General features: G+C 35.5%; 1 protein-coding gene across 1 annotated transcript in view; it reads left to right on the top strand.

Moving 5' to 3' along the window:
- Window positions 1-3,821: 3,821 nt before the first annotated feature.
- LOC133181673 (uncharacterized) overlaps window positions 3,822-18,983 on the top strand; it is a 15,818-nt gene continuing 656 nt past the window's right edge. The window contains exons 1-16 of the mRNA XM_061316232.1: window positions 3,822-3,932; window positions 8,678-8,887; window positions 10,520-10,626; window positions 10,709-10,852; window positions 11,029-11,137; window positions 11,241-11,348; window positions 11,487-11,622; window positions 13,543-13,614; window positions 13,920-14,052; window positions 14,204-14,368; window positions 14,876-15,063; window positions 15,245-15,368; window positions 15,480-15,690; window positions 16,323-16,474; window positions 16,650-16,805; window positions 17,597-18,983. The exon at window positions 17,597-18,983 is cut by the window's right edge and continues 656 nt beyond it. Coding sequence (XP_061172216.1) covers window positions 8,680-8,887; window positions 10,520-10,626; window positions 10,709-10,852; window positions 11,029-11,137; window positions 11,241-11,348; window positions 11,487-11,622; window positions 13,543-13,614; window positions 13,920-14,052; window positions 14,204-14,368; window positions 14,876-15,063; window positions 15,245-15,368; window positions 15,480-15,690; window positions 16,323-16,474; window positions 16,650-16,805; window positions 17,597-18,631 — 3,048 coding nt within the window. The 5' untranslated portion in view covers window positions 3,822-3,932; window positions 8,678-8,679 and the 3' untranslated portion in view covers window positions 18,632-18,983. The remainder of the gene's footprint in view (window positions 3,933-8,677; window positions 8,888-10,519; window positions 10,627-10,708; window positions 10,853-11,028; window positions 11,138-11,240; window positions 11,349-11,486; window positions 11,623-13,542; window positions 13,615-13,919; window positions 14,053-14,203; window positions 14,369-14,875; window positions 15,064-15,244; window positions 15,369-15,479; window positions 15,691-16,322; window positions 16,475-16,649; window positions 16,806-17,596) is intronic.

Below are 18,983 nucleotides of genomic sequence, written 5' to 3'. Positions count from 1 at the left end.
ATTCTGGTATGAACTCAAGAAGGGGGGAAGGGGTATGCATTTTGATTTTTAAAATTTTTTCTTAATTTTATTTATTTATTATTTATCTATTCATTCATTCATTCTTGTCTTTGATTACTTGCTTGTTCCTATATACATTTGTAGGTGGAGCCTGTGTCTCATTTTTGTTGTGAATTTTTTTTCTCAAAAGATTTATCATTTTTTTAAGTGTTAAATTTCAGTTTTGTGAAGCTCACCATCAAAAGAAAAATCTTTGGACATGTCTGAAGCTCAAACTACCACATCAAACACATGTTCCATTTATACATGTGGATACGTTTCAACGGATAAAATAAAATGATTTCTAATTTTTACTTTAAAAAGTACTTTTAGAAATATAGAACAGAAAATGTATTAGCCAGTTGGAACCTATGGTGGATTATGATAGTGTATAAAGTATAAAATCATGAGAAAAACTAAGTTAAACAAGCATTCTGAGAGTATTGCATTAGCAATACTAGTCCCCTACCGGCAAGTGTAATCTGGTTCCCGTTAAAAATTGAAAATGCCATAATTCCGTCAAAAATTAATGAAGTGGGACGAAATGCAAACTTGATCTATAACTAATCAAGGTAAAGCCACATACGAAAAATCAGCTCAATATCTACAAGCGTTTAGAAGAAAATTGCGGAAAACCTCTAAAATTGAAAAGGCCGTAATTCCGGCAAAAATCAATGAAGCGGAACGAAATGCAAACTTGATCTGTAACTTATCAAGATACACTCACATACCAAAAATCAGCTCAATATCTGCAAGCGTTTAAGAAAAAAGTGCGGAAAACCAAGTGGGACAGACTGACAGACAGACAGAGGGACAGACAGACGGACAGACAGACAGACAGACGGACAGACAGAGGTACGGACAGACTCAGAGGAAACCTATAGTCCCCTCCGGTTTCACCGGTAGGGGACTAACAATACATGTACATAACCATATGAGAAAAAGTAAGTTAAACAATACAGGAGGGATGGCAAAATACATGACATGTATATGAGTAAAGTTTCGTGTTCTCTTGGCTTAACCCCCCCCCCCCCCCAAAAAAAAACAAGCATTCTGAGAGTATTGCATTAGCAATACTAGTCCCCTACCGGCAAGTGTAATCTGGTTCCAGTTAAGAATTGAAAATGCCATAATTCCGTCAAAAATTAATGAAGAGGGAGGAAATGCGAACTTGATCTATAACTAATCAAGGTAAACCCACATACCAAAAATCAGCTCAATATCTACAAGCGTTTAGAAGAAAATTGCGGAAAACCCGTAAAAATTGAAAAGGCCGTAATTCCGTCAAAAATCAATGAAGCGGAACGAAATGCAAACTTGATCTGTAACTCATCAAGATACACTCACATACCAAAAATCAGCTCAATATCTGCAAGCGTTTAGGAAAAAAGTGCGGAAAACCAAGTGGGACAGAGGGACAGACAGACAGACAGACGGACGGACAGACTCAGAGGAAACCTATAGTCCCCTCCGGTTTCACCGGTAGGGGACTAAAAACCCAAAAAACGAATCTTCATTTGACATTACCCATGCTAATCCATGTAAAGAGTTCAAAGTTGTTGAGTAGTGCTAAAATATCTTTTTTTTTAAAGCTTCCATATATGATCCATTTTATTATGTTGTGGATAGGGATGTCACAAAACATCAATTACTGATGCAGAGGGGGGGGGGGGGTCGATACATTGACAAATATTCTATTCAGAAATGTATCCTATTATTCACAAGTTTTGGTTTAAAAATTCTAATAGTTTTCGCTTAAACAATTTAATATTTGGAAAAAAAAAACTTTCATTGAGTTAAATTCGTTTTTCCAGATATTAAAAAAAAAACATCTTGCGTTTATGTTAGTTTTAGAAAGCACTAAAGACTATTCGAATCAGATTAGTTTTTTTAAAAATGCAGAAACGTTACATTTACTCTACATTTTTCCATTAAAATTAAGAAAATAATTCTCAGAAATTTTGCGATGCTGATACTTTTAGCCCTCACGATACACAGCCCTAGTGTTGGTCAGATGATCAGTTTTCAAGTGTTCTGATAACCCAGGAGTCAGATCATCTTTCTGTAGTTTGGGTCCCAAGTTCAACTTCCGATGTAGTCCCTGACAATGGTCCTTATTAGTCCCCTACCGGTGAAACCGGAGGGGACTATAGGTTTCCTCTGAGTCTGTCCGTCCGTCTGTCCGTCTGTCTGTCTGTCTGTCCGTCTGTCTGTCTGTCTGTCTGTCTGTCTGTCTGTCCCTCTATCTGTCTGTCAGTCTGTCCCACTTGGTTTTCCGCACTTTTTTCCTAAACGCTTGCAGATATTGGGCTGATTTTTGGTATGTAAGTGTATCTTGATGAGTTACAGATCAAGTTTGCATTTCGTTCCGCTTCATTGATTTTTGACGGAATTACGGCCTTTTCAATTTTTAGGGGTTTTCCGCAATTTTCTTCTAAACGCTTGTAGATATTGAGCTGATTTTTGGTATGTGGCTTTACCTTGATTAGTTATAGATCAAGTTTGCATTTCGTCCCGCTTCATTAATTTTTGACGGAATTATGGCATTTTCAATTCTTAACGGGAACGGAACCAGATTACACTTGCCGGTAGGGGACTAGTATTGCTAATGCAGTACTCTCAGAATGCTTGTTAGTCCCCTACCGGTGAAACCGGAGGGGACTATAGGTTTCCTCTGAGTCTGTCCGTCCGTCTGTCCGTCCGTCTGTCTGTCTGTCTGTCCCTCTGTCTGTCTGTCAGTCTGTCCCACTTGGTTTTCCGCACTTTTTTCTTAAACGCTTGCAGATATTGAGCTGATTTTTGGTACGTGAGTGTATCTTGATGAGTTACAGATCAAGTTTGCATTTCGTTCCGCTTCATTGACTTTTGCCGGAATTACGGCCTTTTTAATTTTTAAGGGTTTTCCGCAATTTTCTTCTAAACGCTTGTAGATATTGTGCTGATTTTTGGTATGTTGCTTTACCTTGATTAGTTATAGATCAAGTTTGCATTTCGTCCCGCTTCATTAATTTTTCACGGAATTATGGCATTTTCAATTCTTAACGGGAACCAGATTACACTTGCCGGTAGGGGACTAGTATTGCTAATGCAATACTCTCAGAATGCTTGTTTGTATTTGATGTCATAACCATGCATTGGAAGTAAAAGATGAGAATTAAATGACTTGATGTTTCTGGATTGGTTTTTTTTTATTAAGTCGTGAAAGATAAAGAAATGATGCTCATGCAAGCTCACGTATAATTGTTGGACAGATACATATAGATGAAAAAGTTCACGTTTAAGAGTTCTTGGGCCTGGGTAGGTTGAATCCCTGACTGGCGACACTGGTCCAGTGCACACTCTTTCCCCGTTATGCTATTTGATTTTGAGTGCTCTGGCCAAGCAATTCATGATGAAATATCTTAGTAAAAGTTTTGCAGCTTTATAAAACCAAATACTCTTAAATTTCTTTATTTGAAATAAAAAATATTTGAGGTAAGAGAACTTAATTAGAGCTTTTTTAAAAGGACTGAGGTCTTTGTTATGACTTACAACTTGATTTTAACACTGATTTATCATTAAACAATAAAATGTAGAAATGTTCACTTGATGGCTCCGCCCTCACCAACGGTCGCACCGTCTTACATATTAATTATATTTGACTTAAACATAGTTTATCCTTATGAATCCCATATGTCACCATTTCTTTTCCGGAAATGAGTACCAGTTTTGTTTTTCATTTCTTTCCCCATTTTATTATCCGGTATCAAGTAAGCGTGAGTTTGTCAACATTTCTTAATGAATAATGGATATATTCTCCATGGACCTCTTTCCTTAACGTTTGTCACTTAAACACATGTTAAGCGGTTGATTAGAAGATGGTGTCTTGAAAAAATGGTATAAACAACATCAAGGTAGTTACATAATCTCAGCGAGATTTGTAGAGACTAAAAATTTTGGTCTGGTGTCTCTACGATATATGGTGTATATGATATATATATCTTAAGACAGGAAATTTTGACATTTTGCCTCCCATCTAACAGGTTGGCCAACAGTTGAATCATCCACACTTTTCAAAACCCTTAGCCGCCATTATTTTTTTTTTGGGGGGGGGGGGGAGAGGGGGCTATAGAATCCTCACAGTAGCCTTTGCATTTTTCTGGTTTGAACAGGTCTGACACAATCTCTTGATTTAGCTATATAGCTTGATTTAGCTATATAGAATATAGCTTTATTAAGCTACTCAGAATGGCTTGATTTAGCTATTTTATCACATTTTTTCTTAAATGTTTTATTTTTTCAGCATGTATGAAAAGTCGCACCTTGGTGCAGTGATAATATTCCACTTTGAACTCTTCTGAATACAATGCATGTAAAAATCACTCATCAAATTGCATCCCCTTGAGAGACATTGTACTGAAGTTCTAAAAGTTTTTGGTCTATTGATTAGTGACCACACAGTTACTTCTTGAATGAAATTATAAAGGAGGGCAGTTATTGTCAACAAGATATTAGATAATTGATTGGTAATACTTCAGCACAATGAGAAGCAATCATACATATCCACACCTCAATGCACACAAGGGTACAGTTACTCAAACAATGGAAATTCATCTTTTGCTTGGAAGTATTCAAAAGCTGTAATGTTAGAACTATCTTTGATTTGAGTTGCTTTTTTGGTAGCCAATTGTACATATATGTGAATAGTCAAATACTTGCAACTTTTTGTCTATTTCTTACAAAAAACATTTTTGTGAAAAACTGCATATAAATAACTTTATCAAGCTATTTTGAGTAGCTTGATAAAGCTATATAGCTATTTCAAGCTATATAGCTTAATCAAGAGATTGTGCTTGACCTGTTGAAACTTCGTTATTTGAAAGAAAAAAATATTTGCATCTCATAATATGATTGCCCCAGGCTGGGGCTACCCACACTCTGAAAAGAAAAAAATGAAATCCCTGTGGATTTATCACAGCATGCCCAATTGTTTGGTAGCATAAAGAGGAGAAACATAATTTCTTTCCCTTTTGGTTTACCCTGAACAGGGACACAATTTTCGCAAGGTGTGGATTAGTCCGAAAGGGATTTTATTGAAAGGAAAAGGAAATGCAGGGTTAACATTTGAGGTTATTTAGTTTTATTTATTCAAATGTTTCATCAATGTTTATGTTATATAACATTCCAATGCATCTTTAATCTACAAGTTACTAAAATCTTATTTGATTTTTGACCTATAATTCGTGAGCAATTGAAGCATACATTTAAAGATACCTCCAAAGCAAAATCGACTGACTGATCAATATCTCATATACCTCCCTCTCGCATATATCTTGCAGAACTGATTCTCCTGTGCATGCAGGGGAGTTCATTTATGTTTCTCTTGAGTGTATTATTCGATCCACTCTTCTAACAAGACAGCCCTTACTTAGTCGAGAGAAGCAGGGTCATTCTGATGCCTTCGTACCTTACTGTCCATTTAGAACATAGATGTTCGATTGGCACAAATTGGACAACACACAGTCTAGTATAGATGAATGTGATGATTTCCTAGAAATTCTTTAGTCTTGACAAGCTGTATTTACTTGGGGTTTAGGTTTATCATTCTGGAAATTAGGCTAAGCCATATGACACACAAATAAGAGGAACACAAATAAAAGGTCAATGAGCTTGCAAACTAGCTAAATTGAATTCTATTTTGGGTATGAAATTGATGGTCAGTTGACTGCATACGGTATCAATAGTGGTTGTGATGTGGTTATTATGTGGATGGCAAGATAAGTAGCCTTTTACATGGTGGCATCACATGTGGATGCCACGGTTGGTCAGCAACCCCTCCAGTTCCTCTCAGACTACTGAGAAAACATTCTATGGTGGAACTCTCACAAGAACTCACAGCAACCTGTTACCTAGCTTTGACCACTCTACCGTTGACTCATGCATTCACCTCTGTCATTGGTTTGCATATATAACAGTGATTTTTGCATGTAAGCACAAGAAATAGTGTTTTTGTTTTAATTCATTATAATAAAATTCCTACACTAATGTTTGTCTTTTAAGGTATATATTTACCAACTAGATGTAGAACTATTCGTTAAATTTGAAGTAATCCTTGGAAAATCATGTTTTTTACCTTATGCCAAAAATCGTTACACCAGCTCATTGCAGAGGTGTCTGAGAGAGGAATGAACAACAACTCTGCATGGGAGATTGAGCTTTGACCTCAAATTAGCATTGCAATATTCAGACCCCTCTAAACTTCTATTTGCTGTACCGTGATTGGCAAAAATTTCAAATTGACTCTAGTTAGCAGAAAATGATGTCTGTACCTCAAGATTATCAAGTGACAGAAGACAGAATGTGTTGCCCAACTTGTCACCATTTTTCTTCATGATATTTTGGCTTTTTATCACTTTCCCTGGGTCACATAATGATATATGCCTGATATATTACACGGTTGAGAATTTTTTGAGACTGTTTTAAGTAGACAGCAAGAAAAATCCTCTGACCAGTTTTTAGCTCTACTGGTCAGAGACTTATGTGATAGTGAGGTGTCCATTGTCTGTCCGCCTGTCTAGCTGTCTGTAAACAATTTTTCAAAATGCTGCTCTTACAGCTTTGGTCTGATTTCAATTTTCAGTATAACTTGGCATACAAGTAGAATATACTAAGAAAGATAATTCAGTGATTCTGTTTTGATTTTGATGAACAGTGTTGCCATGGTTACCAAAAATAGAAATTTCTGTGAAATTTCCTTAAGATTTTATGGTTACTAAAAATAGAAATTTCTGTGAAATAATTTCAAAATGCTACATGTAGTGATGTACTCCTCCTACAGTTTTGGTCTAATTTCAATATACCTTTGCACACAGTAGACACACTTAGATGTATAATTCTGTACACCGTATATACTCGCCTATAAGTCGGTCTTTTGAGAGTTAAACTTTGGTCCAAAACTCCTTATCCAACTTATACGCAAGTTATAAAAATATAGGTATTTTAGCGGGTCAATCCCTCAAATTGAAGCTTAAAAAATACAACCGACTTATAGGCGAGTATATACGGTATCTGTTTTCAATTTTGATAAATGGTCTTTCCATGGTTACAAAAAATAGAAATTTCTGTGAAATCTTTCAAAAGGCTACTCTTCCAACAGTTTTAGTCTGATTGCAATAAATCTTGCCACAAAAAGAGACTAAACCAAGGACCATTATTTTATTTATTGCTTTTGCATTGTTTCAAATGCAAGTGCTACTTTTCTGTTCCTTTGTTATAAGTACATGTACAAACAAGTAGAGCTTCAGTTTCGTCAGAGACTTCTGGTTATAATTTTCAGCCATGCATTGTATAATTAGCACATGTTATGTTACCCTGCGTGTCTTTTTCCCTTCAGTATATTGTGGAATTTTTATTGTTTGTGGGGGACCAATGTTCATGGATTTTGTATCTCACTCTTACCCACGAATCTACATCCCCACCAACTAAAACTGTCTACACATCAATTCATTGAATCTTCTGTATGTACAAAATACCCATGAAATTACATCCCAACAAATCACTAATATTTTGAGTGCACATGAACATTGAGTCCCACATATTAAAATAATTCTACAGTTATAGCCCACTTGTGATATATACGATATCCCAAATGACTGAAATGAGATATAAATTTACATTGGAAAACATTAGAAAAATATATTAATTAGCTTTGAAAGTATATTGTAATTAAGGAATAAGATGCATATATAACAGTTTAGGTGCAACGATATTTCATATAAAAAATTCTTTTTTAGAAAATTATTTTTTAAGTAAGCTGTTGCTATAATCTAGCCACCATGTGGCTATGTTCACAAAGATGGTTCAGAATTACAGGAATTTCCTTTACCGGTGTAAAATTTAAATTAATTTATTTTTGTTTGTAGAAATTATCATCACAGCCTACTGCACTTGCTTTCATTATTAGAGAAAAAATACAAAATACAGATGCCTGTGATTTATCATAATTGTAAAGTTTTAATTATGACATTCAGGGGTGTACATTATACAAATACTAACTGTGTTTTCGGGCAACATTGATTATGTTAGCCTCCAAGGGATGAAATATTGCCCGACAAGGAGCGGATCGAGGGCAATACTTTCATCCTGAGGAGGCTAACATAATCAGTGTTGCCCAAAAACACAGTCAGTAATTGTTTTGTTATATGAAAAACAAATCATTAAAATAGTATTTTGTTTTAAATAAATTATCTGCATCTTCAGTGTAGACCTAGTGTTAGGAAATCTTGCCTTGTTTGTGTTACTTGGTTTTTCTATTGTGACGTTATGCTTTTTGGAAATCGCGACAGTATCATTACGTCACAATAAATCAATCTTCTTATCAGAATCCAAATCAATAATAATGTGGGAAAACTCTCTTTGTCGGTCAATAGTTGAAATTAAATGACAGGTCAATATTTTTCGGAGGAGCTATTATCAATTACATTGACTCAGATTCTCTATAAAGAGAATATAGGGACTATTCTTTACTGAGTATAACAATACTGGTTGTTGTGAAATAGAAAAATTACTGCACTTTTCTTTCAGTAGAACCAGAAGGTTGATATATATTACCAACTTCACAGACTGTATAATGTATAAACGGGATCTTTTCCTATTTCAGTAATGGATTTATTCCCACAAAAATGTTTTCCAATCAAATATCAAAAAGAGAAAACCCAAAGACAAATCTTTCAGGGATTGGGAAGCAACAAAAATATTGATGTAGCTGATGTAAGGGAAAGAAAATTTCACTCTCAGCATGTTCCTTTTGAGTCAAAGACATATTCTGCATCAAGACCAGCTTTGCCCCTTCATTTGTCTCCAATGAAAGGTAATCTTTGTACCATAATCTCTTGAAGATCCTGCGTGATATAATAAATATATTTGATTATACATGTATATATATGTATAGATATATATTTATTTATTGGGGATGGCAATCAAATACTACAGAAATGCCAGTCGATAACCATTAACCATAAGATGTTCCGACCTGTTAATTATATGACAAAATACGGTACACATTTCTTGACATATTTAATTTTCCAAAGTAAGCTCTATTCATGTATTTATATACACAATAAGACTGAAATAGATGTTAGTGTTATTCTGTTTATGCTTGATCGGAATACTATACATGTATTTCATTTCCATAGACAAAAAAAAAATATTAGAAAAGCTATGAAACATGCCGAGATGTCAAAGACATCAGTTTTTCAGACCAGATGTAACACAATCATTATGCATTGTCACCAAAATTAGCACTAAGTCTTGATTATGATTAAAGTGTGTTTAATAATTTGATAAGAAAATGAAAGGAAAGATGGGTAAGATATTATAATCTGTTTACAGTAATCAACAGTGATTTAATTAAGAAATAATACCTGCGTCGGAGGAATTGTTGGAGAATATACCCTGATAGTTTAGAGATTTTGTTGGCAAAAAAAAAACAAGTCCTAAGGGCAAGGTTTTTATTTGCCAACAAAATCTTGAGACTGGGGGGTATATTCTCCAACAATTCTGATGACGAGTGAATTATTTCTATTCTGCTATGGCGAATATTTTAAACTTCTATATAGAGAAATACAGAAGCTAGATTTAGACGTCATCAGTAGTGTCTTTTGACGTCACAATCGAATGCTACTCCTTGTTCATTTGTATCTCAAGTATTAGAAAAAGTATGATGTATACCAAACCCAAAGTTATTTTTTCCCACCAATCTGCATCACAATCAAAAGTTACCTCTATCCTTTTCCTTTTGATGGCAGTCAAAATTAGAGGAAACCAATTAAAATTTATTGATAATTTGTTGATGATGTTTGTGATTTATTGGAGAATAATGACTGCGGCTCTTTGATCTTTGTGATAATTGAGTAGAATTAACATTAAAGAAGTAAGGACAGGCTGAGTAAGGTCATAGTATTAAATCAGTAATTAATACTTTTAACGGACTGACCAATTATCCCACAATCTCAATCCCAAGTGCCTTAATTACCTTCAAATTTGTGTAAATTAGAAATTGAATTTTATAGAAATTGCATTCAACTTTACACATTTTTATTTTTTTTCTGACTAACGGATTGCAGAATTTTCCAATCAATTACCATCATTCTGACTGATTAACAGATTATACAGATTGCCATCCTGAATAGATATAAACTGTGGATAATGTGTGAACTTGCAAATTTGCTAGCAAATAATGAGGGATACAAAATGTAATTTTGAATTGTTCACTAGTATAAAATTCTTTTATTTGATATACTGGTTTTTAAATGTCAAAACATGTATATCCTTAAGTTTAGTGTGAAATAAGGTAAAGGAAATAGAAATGAGGAGAGGGGAAATGAGACTATCAGTAAAATGGAAAAAATCATAATTTGGGAAGCACACTGTTTCTTAGTAAAATAATTTTGATTAGCAATTTTACTACTGGTTTGTTATTTTTACTATTGCTTTATTTTAGTTCCATACCCATTTGAAGACAGGGTCACAAAGGAAATCAAAACACACTACCATGAAGTTAGTGCCTTTTGTAATAAACTAAAAACAATGAGAGGAGTTCTGATAAAGGTAGGGAGTCAACATCTAGAAAATGTATAAAATAATATCATGGGAATTTACTTCCTTTTGTGTTAAGTATTCTAAATTGTAGCCTCAAAATATAAGGGTGCAGGGAGCATTTTCATCAGTGCTAGAGCAACTTAAAAGTGAAAAATCCAAAGCTATCGGTGTTCCTGGGAGGTTAGATGACCTTGTAAAACAGTATGAAAAGGTCAAAGACATTCATCAGGTCATGGTAGGTAAAATTAAGCAATAAATATATGAAATATACAATTATAACTTGAATTCATGTGAAAGCATCAGGAATCAAAGCGGGGAAGGGATATTGTTTTAGCTGTTTATCAAACCTTTATCTAATTAGATAATTTTATGTTACTATTTATTATTGTTGTTTTTATCTCCTTGTACCAGACCTATAACTCTACATACACTGGAGGGTGTTTGGCAAGTGTTGGTAACCAAGCAAATGGTGGAAATCAACTTTTAATATGTCCTGCAGATCACAATTTTAAAACAACTGGTCAGACCTCATTCCTTAATTTCCTGTCAATGTTTCCAATACTGTAGGTTTTCGTAAATGTAAATTTAATAAGGTAAATATATCACTTTTCTATTTTTTGCAGCTCTCTTTGAACTAAGCACAAGTCCTGAAGTAAAAGTAACACTTAAAAACAGCATTAATGTTGACTATGAAATTCAGCAGCTTCAGTCCAAAAGCTGCAAAAATCTTGGTAGAGTATTTTTCAGCCATTAATGTTCTAGTCTGATTCAATAACAATACAAAGTGACACATATAATTACCATTACTTATCAGTGCATTGATTTCAATTTAAATTGTTGTTGATTAAGATTTTATTCTGGTTGTTTAGACTTCTGTGTGGCAAGGGGAGGGAGCCTTTGTGAGCTGTTCTCACTTCCAGAATCAGCTGAGGGAGTTTCCAGCACACTGAGTTCTGTTGCTAAAGAACATTTTAAGGATGAATTCCCCACTTCAGTTGATCTGAGGTATATACCAGAACTTGGAAGACTCTAGAGAACTTTCCTGATCAAAATTTGTCTGTAGTCGTCAGCATGTTGTCAACTTTTCACATTTTTATCTTTTTCTCCAGAACCACTGGGCCAATTTCAAACAAACTTGGCAAAGAGTATCCTTGGATAAAAGGAAGTTTCTTTAAATGAAGGACCACATCTTCATCCAATGGAAGCTAATTAAAAAAATAGTGAACATTGGGTGAGGTAATTTAAAAATCTTCTCAAAAACCACTGGGCCAGAAAAAAAACCGAAATTTATTTGAAAGCTTTTTCCAGTAGTGTAGATTAAAATTTGTTCAAATCATGACCCCCGGGGTAGTGTGGGGCCACTATGGGCGATATCAGTTATACAAAGGAATACATAATTAGGATAAATCTTTAAAAATCTTCTTTCCTTGAACAGCAAAGCCATGATAAACAATATTTAATTGGAAAGTATAATCAGGTAGTGTAGATTCCAGTTTGTTCGAATCGTCCCCAGTGGTAGGGTGAGGCCACTACGGATGATCACTAAGTTTTACATAGGTATACATAGGAAATTTTTTTGAAATTCTTCTTATCAAGAACAGCAAAGTCATGATTAGTCATTATTTATATAGAAGCATCTTCAGGAAGTGTAGATTCAAGTTTGTTCAAATCATGACCCCTGGGGGTAGGATGGGACCATGATGGGTGATCAAAGTTTAAACAGGAATATATAGGAAAAATCTTCTTCTAGGGAACAGCAAAGCTATGATTAGTCAAATTTAAGTGAAAGCATCCTCAGATTCAAGTTTCTTCAAATCATGACACCTGGGGGTAGGGTGGGGCTGGGGGTAAGGTGAGGCCACAACATATTTCAATGTTACATAAGAATATATAGGGAAAAAGTCTGCTGAAAAAGAGCAGAATGACCATAGTTACTCGGATGAGCATTGCAGCCCATAGGCTACTAGTTAGATTTCAAATGTATATTGGATCAAGCTATATACAGTTGAGTTTCGGCATTTCAAATGCCATTGATACATCTAAGTGATTTGGAAGTCCCAACCACTTTTTCGTTTGATGTATTTTAACTTCAAAATCTTGATTTCTCAGATATTTTAAAATTTTCTTCGAATTTTAAGATAATGAGGATTGACTGTACATAATCAGCTAGAACATTTCCTGGCTCAAAATTTCTAACATTTTTGACTTACCACTGGAGCTACCTAGTGAATAACATCAGGTGCTAACTAGATTTCATATTGCAGGGTTGTCCCTAAGAATTGAAGTAGAAGGGGACATTTAAAAAGTAGAAGGGGATCTGGGGTTCCTCACCTAATCGGGAGTTTAGGAGGAATGCCAAAATAACCGGAGGATTACATCATTATAGGCGGGGAAATTCTCCGGCCCCCGGGTCTTAGGGACAACCCTGTATTGCCAAGAGAGAACTGATCCCACAAGAACAATCACGTTTATGTTGAATGGTTTTCCAGATTTCAATTATTTACCAGTACCCAGGCCAGAACCTACACAAACCCTGAAATGGATTTATATATACATTTATTTACATGCCCTTTGCAGATCATCATTTGGGTTATAAGGTTAAACTTGGACTGTACAAAGTAGATGAGCTGGATAGGGCAAGGAATGAAAGGGTTGAACCCTGTATTTAACAATGTTCAAAAGTCATTGTAAAATGTGCATGCTCTTGTGTGAAAATTTCAAGAAATAGTAATTTCTTATTAAAAATTCCTTTAAAAGTTTTGAGCCTTACAGAGTATATATATAGTTCTTGGTCAGGGGTTTAACAGCTCTCTGTTATTTTTCATGCACAACTACATTCCATATCCATGCAAAAGAACTGTAAATCTTTAAAGATCAATTATTTCAAATGTTTTGTGTACATGTATGTGCATTTTCTTTTTTCAGTGGTTATATTCCTGGAGAGTGTGCCGTGGCCACAGACAAAGGAAACATTTATCTCTGGTCTCCAGCTCAAAGGTCAGCTTCTATGAATATCAAAGTCAAATGCACTGTATTGACTTGAGGTTGATATATGAATTTACAAGGTACATGTGTTCTCAATATTGATGATTGTTGTAAAATAGACCTGTACATACTTCTGTATAGTAATGAAGAAATTATTTGATTATCTTCACAAACAAGATGTAACATGGATAAGCAGATCTGTCTATGTTTTGTATTGCCAAAGCAGAGTTGGCAGTTGAATGGACTGTAATCATTTGAGAGTTTATTCTTTTATCTTTCATTGGCATGACGACTGACATTGTCACAAATAATTACAGTAAACAACTTGTCAGACAAAACATGGAGACCAGATTTCCTTCCCATCAGGCTTGGCGGCAGGCAGTCTTTGGATCAAGCCCACGTCACATCATCATGGCAGACTGTACAGCCGTCCAAATGTTTGACATTAGGGTATTTACTCATATCAATCAAATTTCGGTTTTAGAATGCTTCCAGAAAAAAAAGTTATTATCAGTGATTGTCCAACAGTGTCCTTATTCCCAGAGTTACCATCAGTATCTGTTCTCAAGCTTGTAACACCATGATTTTCATTATCATATAGGGGCAGTATGACTCCAGTATTGACCTTTTTGCACTGCCCAGTAAGTTCTTACATCCTGCTGAGCGGTTGTGTTTGGTGGAGAAACACCCGTTCTCCCATCATGCCTATCTGGTAGCTACAGACCAGAGTCTCTTATTGGTGGATGATCGATTTCCCGGGAACCCTGTAAGTAGAAGTACATGTACTACAAGTAAAACACATTTTATAAGCAGTCCTAATTTATTTAGATGTATGGGGACCTGCGAATTTACTTCGCTATATCTGTAATTTGCTCAAAGGTCAAGGCTTAAGGATCAAGAATGTTTATTTATATGTATATTGAGGTATCTTACTCTAAGTTTTGTTCACCTACATAGTGAAAGTATACCCAAGTTAGAAAATACATGTTACTGCATTACCTGTAGAATTTTAGGTCATTAATCACTAACTAACCAGCACAAGAAAATGAAGTTTATTTGAACATGATGATTGTTATAAAAAGAGACAAAGATCATTATGAGGCCACTTGTTTAAAGGTCAAGGTCAAGGGTTAAAAACTGCAGGGCCTTGTAGGAAATAGAAAATTTTCTTGTTTGTTATGATATTAAGTGTAAAATTCTCCACAAGCTTACTGAAGTATCTACTGTCCTAGACAATATCTGATGTTCCTTGGTTGAACTTTTCTATTAACAGATGCTACAGTGGAACCATATGCTGAGAAATTTCCCACAGCTGACTTCTTCTGTTGTCATGGAAACTGACAGTGTTTTAGTTGCTATGGGGAGTTTGTCTCCAGCAGAAGTTTGTGCCTACCAATACAGATATGGTCTCTCGGCATCACCACAGTCTATAGGATCTCCATGGAAATTTTCTCAAATTGGGTGAGGAGATTAATCCTACTATCCTTATATATTTTAATACTCAGTTTTTATGAATGTTTTTTTTTTTGAGGGACGGTGCATTTTACATGTAAATCAATCAACACAAGATAGGATTGGTACATATAGATGAAACATATGAACAAAGTTTTTAATTTATGACTTTTCTGAATCTTTTTGACAGAGACTTTACTGAGTGGCCGGACCTTTGTAACCCACTCCACAAATTTGCTGCTGACCTCAGGTTTAATGTCTCTCTGACTGGAATTTCAGTCGTCAGAACTTCTACAGGCTTTGTCTTGTTACAGGTGTATAATAATGATATATGTTTTTTTTTATAAATTAAATACATAATATGTACGTCTTTTTAGTATTTATACTATGTTATTGAAAATTAAATTTTTCCATTTGCCTTCTAGCTTGACAGTCTAGGAGAACTCTATTTCCAAGAGTTTAAATCAAGCAATGAAATGAAAGACCTGACATTTTGTGCAGGGCCAATGTCTGGAGATTTAATGATGGATAATTCTACAACTGAGAGAGGAAAAAGGTGGACAGAAGATTTACATAGATATGTTGATAGCTGCAAAAAGGCCACCAAGAATGTCAATGTGTCAGATTTCTTCTCAGGTCTGAGATTTAGTTCATTTGTAGTAATTATGTTTAAAGATGCGTTATTCTCATACCCGTGCTTTTGTAAGTCAGGATAGTTTTTTTTATGTAAGAAGTCAGTGCGCCTGTATTAGAGGGGTAAAAGGCTTTAAAGATAAAATTTATGAAATCTACTTTGTGACCTTGGCACATAGTGTTGCATACTTATGCCCTATATTTCATTCTTTCTCAAACTAACTGTTCTAACATCTTTTTAACTGCACCTGCGGATTATGAGCTGACATTTGATTAGTGGATATATGATAGTGATTTACAGAATGAGATCATATTTCATTCCTATTGCTTTATACTTTTAATACTGAAAACAGATACTATTGTGAATGAGAAATGATCTTATGCAAATGTCCTTGTTCAAGATCATGACACATCCTCTGATCATAGGCTGTTTAGTATGATCTGCTTATGTTTCTCAGTTACAAAATTATGTACCAGACAAGGATTTTACTCTATAAAACCCCCTGATACTGAACTTGTCCAAATAACCTTAGGTAAGGGTCAGCTCACATTCAGTGCATAATCTTTGTTTTAGTTGATGTAACACATTTTATTAAAGTTGATCACATGATACTGACCCTGTGTCTTATTTTTAGATATCACCTTGAGTAAGCCAGGTCATGTCTCCTGTTCCCTGTGTATGGTGGACACCTGTGGTCTAAATCTGTCATTACATAAACAGGCTCTCTGTTACTCCTGTCTACATGAAGTTAATGTTGCCAGGAAAATTGCAGACTTGCAGCACAATGTATGTTTCAATAGCAAACAACACATATATACATATAAAGTTTAGGAAATGTTGCTTGAGGAGCAGAAAGATTTTCATTCCTAGTGAGACTCATTTATAATGAATGGAAGAAAATTAAAAGTGATCAGCATTTGCAATGTCAATTGTTTTGAATTTTTACTTTCATTTTCTATAGAACATAGTGCAGCTTGAAGACTCTGTAGAGCCTGACAGTGAAGAGGATGATGGGAAGGATTATGACACACTGAGTCAGATACTTCTACACCAGTGGAATAAGGAAGAGGATGATGAGGATTACGAGGAGAATTTTAAACAACTTCTCCTGAAGAGGGTGGGTAGTTGTAGCACTGACTAGGGTGGGTAGTTGTAGCACTGACAAGAGGGGGGGGGGGGGGGGGGGGTTGTAGCTGTAGCACTAACCAGGGTGGGTAGCTGTAGCGCTGACCAGGGTGGGTAGTTGTAGTTCTGACAAAGGTGGGTAGCTGTAGCACTGACCAGGGTGGATAACAGTAGCACTGACCAGGATGGATAGTTGTAGCACTAACCAGGGTGGGTAGCTGTAGCACTAACCAGGGTGGATAGTTGTAGCACTAACCAGGGTGGGTATTTGTAGCACTAATCAGGGTGGATAGTTGTAGCAGTGACCAGGGTGGGTATCTGTAGCACTGACCAGGGTGGGTAGCTGTAACACTGACCAGGGTGGGTAGTTATAACACCTTTTCACTATGGATACAATTGATATATAAAACAATCACATTGAAGATTGACATTTCCACATATTCAAGGTTGTAATATATTGGCAGAGCTGTAAATTTCTGATTCATATTCATCCCATCAAATAATGATGTGTGAATGTAATTTTGCATTACATGTATCAGCTGTAAAACAAGATAATGTTTACATACACTGTAACTAATTTTGCATTACATGTATCAGCTGTAAAACAAGCTAATGTTTACATACACTAACTAATTTTGCATTACATGTATCAGCTGTAAAACAAGATAATGTTTACATACTCTGTAACTAATTTTGCATTACATGTATCAGCTGTAAAACAAGATAATGTTCACATACACTATAACACCCCTTATTTCCTAGTATACACTTATATCTTTATAGGATGAGGAAATTAAGGAAAAAAGGAAATTAACAAAGAAAGAATCCTCAAAAAGTTCAGTACAAAGACATTCAACACAAATGGGGGACTCTACTACCCTTCCTGTAGACCGTGCCCCAGTGTGGGTTACAGGCAACAAAGAGTTGGATGATCTGATAGCCAGACAAGCACATGAAAGTCAGTCTGATGTAGAAGAAAATACCAAAGCCCATGATTCCTTTCCTGTTATGTCAAAGTATAGAGAGGAGGAGGAGGATTCAGGTGTTAATAGAACTGTTGAAAATGATTCAATGTCGAGCATTGAAAATAACACAGAACATACTCATTCAAATATTAAAGACGAGAGAACAAACTCTGGTGATGAACAAGAAAGTAACACTTCTGATGTGTTTTTAAGTCAGGTTGAAAGAGATTATCCATTCATGGCAGTACCGTCACAATTGAAAAGGAAGAACTCTCTTACATCAGACCATGTGTCCAATCTCAGTTCTATATCATTCAGGTCAGATGGATTCCTTCCCACCCCACCCAGAATGTTGTCTTTTCATTCTCCTAGAAAAGATAAGAGATCAGTAAGAAGTGGAAATGAGACCCTTCCTGGAGGGACTAGACGTGACATGATGTGTTCATCACCTCAGCTACATCCAACCCCTAGTAAAAGAAGAAGACATTCCTCAATATCAAGTTCATGTAGCAAACGTTCTGTTAAGTCTAATTCCTCTGTTCAGTCAGATGGATTCAGATCAACTCCATCACGCATGCATCAATCCCCAATCCAAGGATCCAAATTTATCTCTCCAGGTAGAAGCAGTTTGTCCTCCAGTCTGTCTGACTGGAACTGTTCTATGGACTTATTTGATTCTAGTCTTAATACTTTTGACTTACTACAAAATCCAATGTTAGGCAGTCAGAAATCTCAGGAACCCAGCACCCAAAGTCAACCAGATATTCAGAAATCTCAGGGACCCAACACCCAAAGTCAACCAGGCAGTCAGAGAAAAACTAAAGCTAAAAAACAGCTTATGACTGGCTTCTGATTTTTTTTTCCAATCTTAATATTTAAATCTATGCACAAAATAATGTGTATTGTCAAACTTCATATGCTGAAACATACTGATGAGAGCTATTCAACTGCATCATTGGGCGCACTTGTTTCATAAGCCGGGTCAAGCCGGTTAATACTTCCGGAAGCGGGCAAGTAACTTGTTTCAAATATTTTTAAGCCGCCGGGCGGTCAGAAAGTAGCCCGGATCGCCCGAAAAATTTCGAGCGGGCAGATGAAAAGCAATATGGCGGAAAACGGAGGTAGAAATTTTCTTGATGCGTAAATATTCGTTTTTTTATCATTTGCAGTAGTTACAGTTTCAATAAACATTCAGTACTGAGATA

Source organism: Saccostrea echinata, unplaced genomic scaffold (genome assembly GCF_033153115.1).
Source record: "Saccostrea echinata isolate AGI-Se365-2 ecotype Australia unplaced genomic scaffold, CSIRO_AGI_Sech_v1 ptg000009l, whole genome shotgun sequence".
Taxonomy (NCBI): Eukaryota; Metazoa; Mollusca; class Bivalvia; order Ostreida; family Ostreidae; genus Saccostrea; species Saccostrea echinata.
This window is presented reverse-complemented; position numbering and strand designations above follow the sequence as displayed.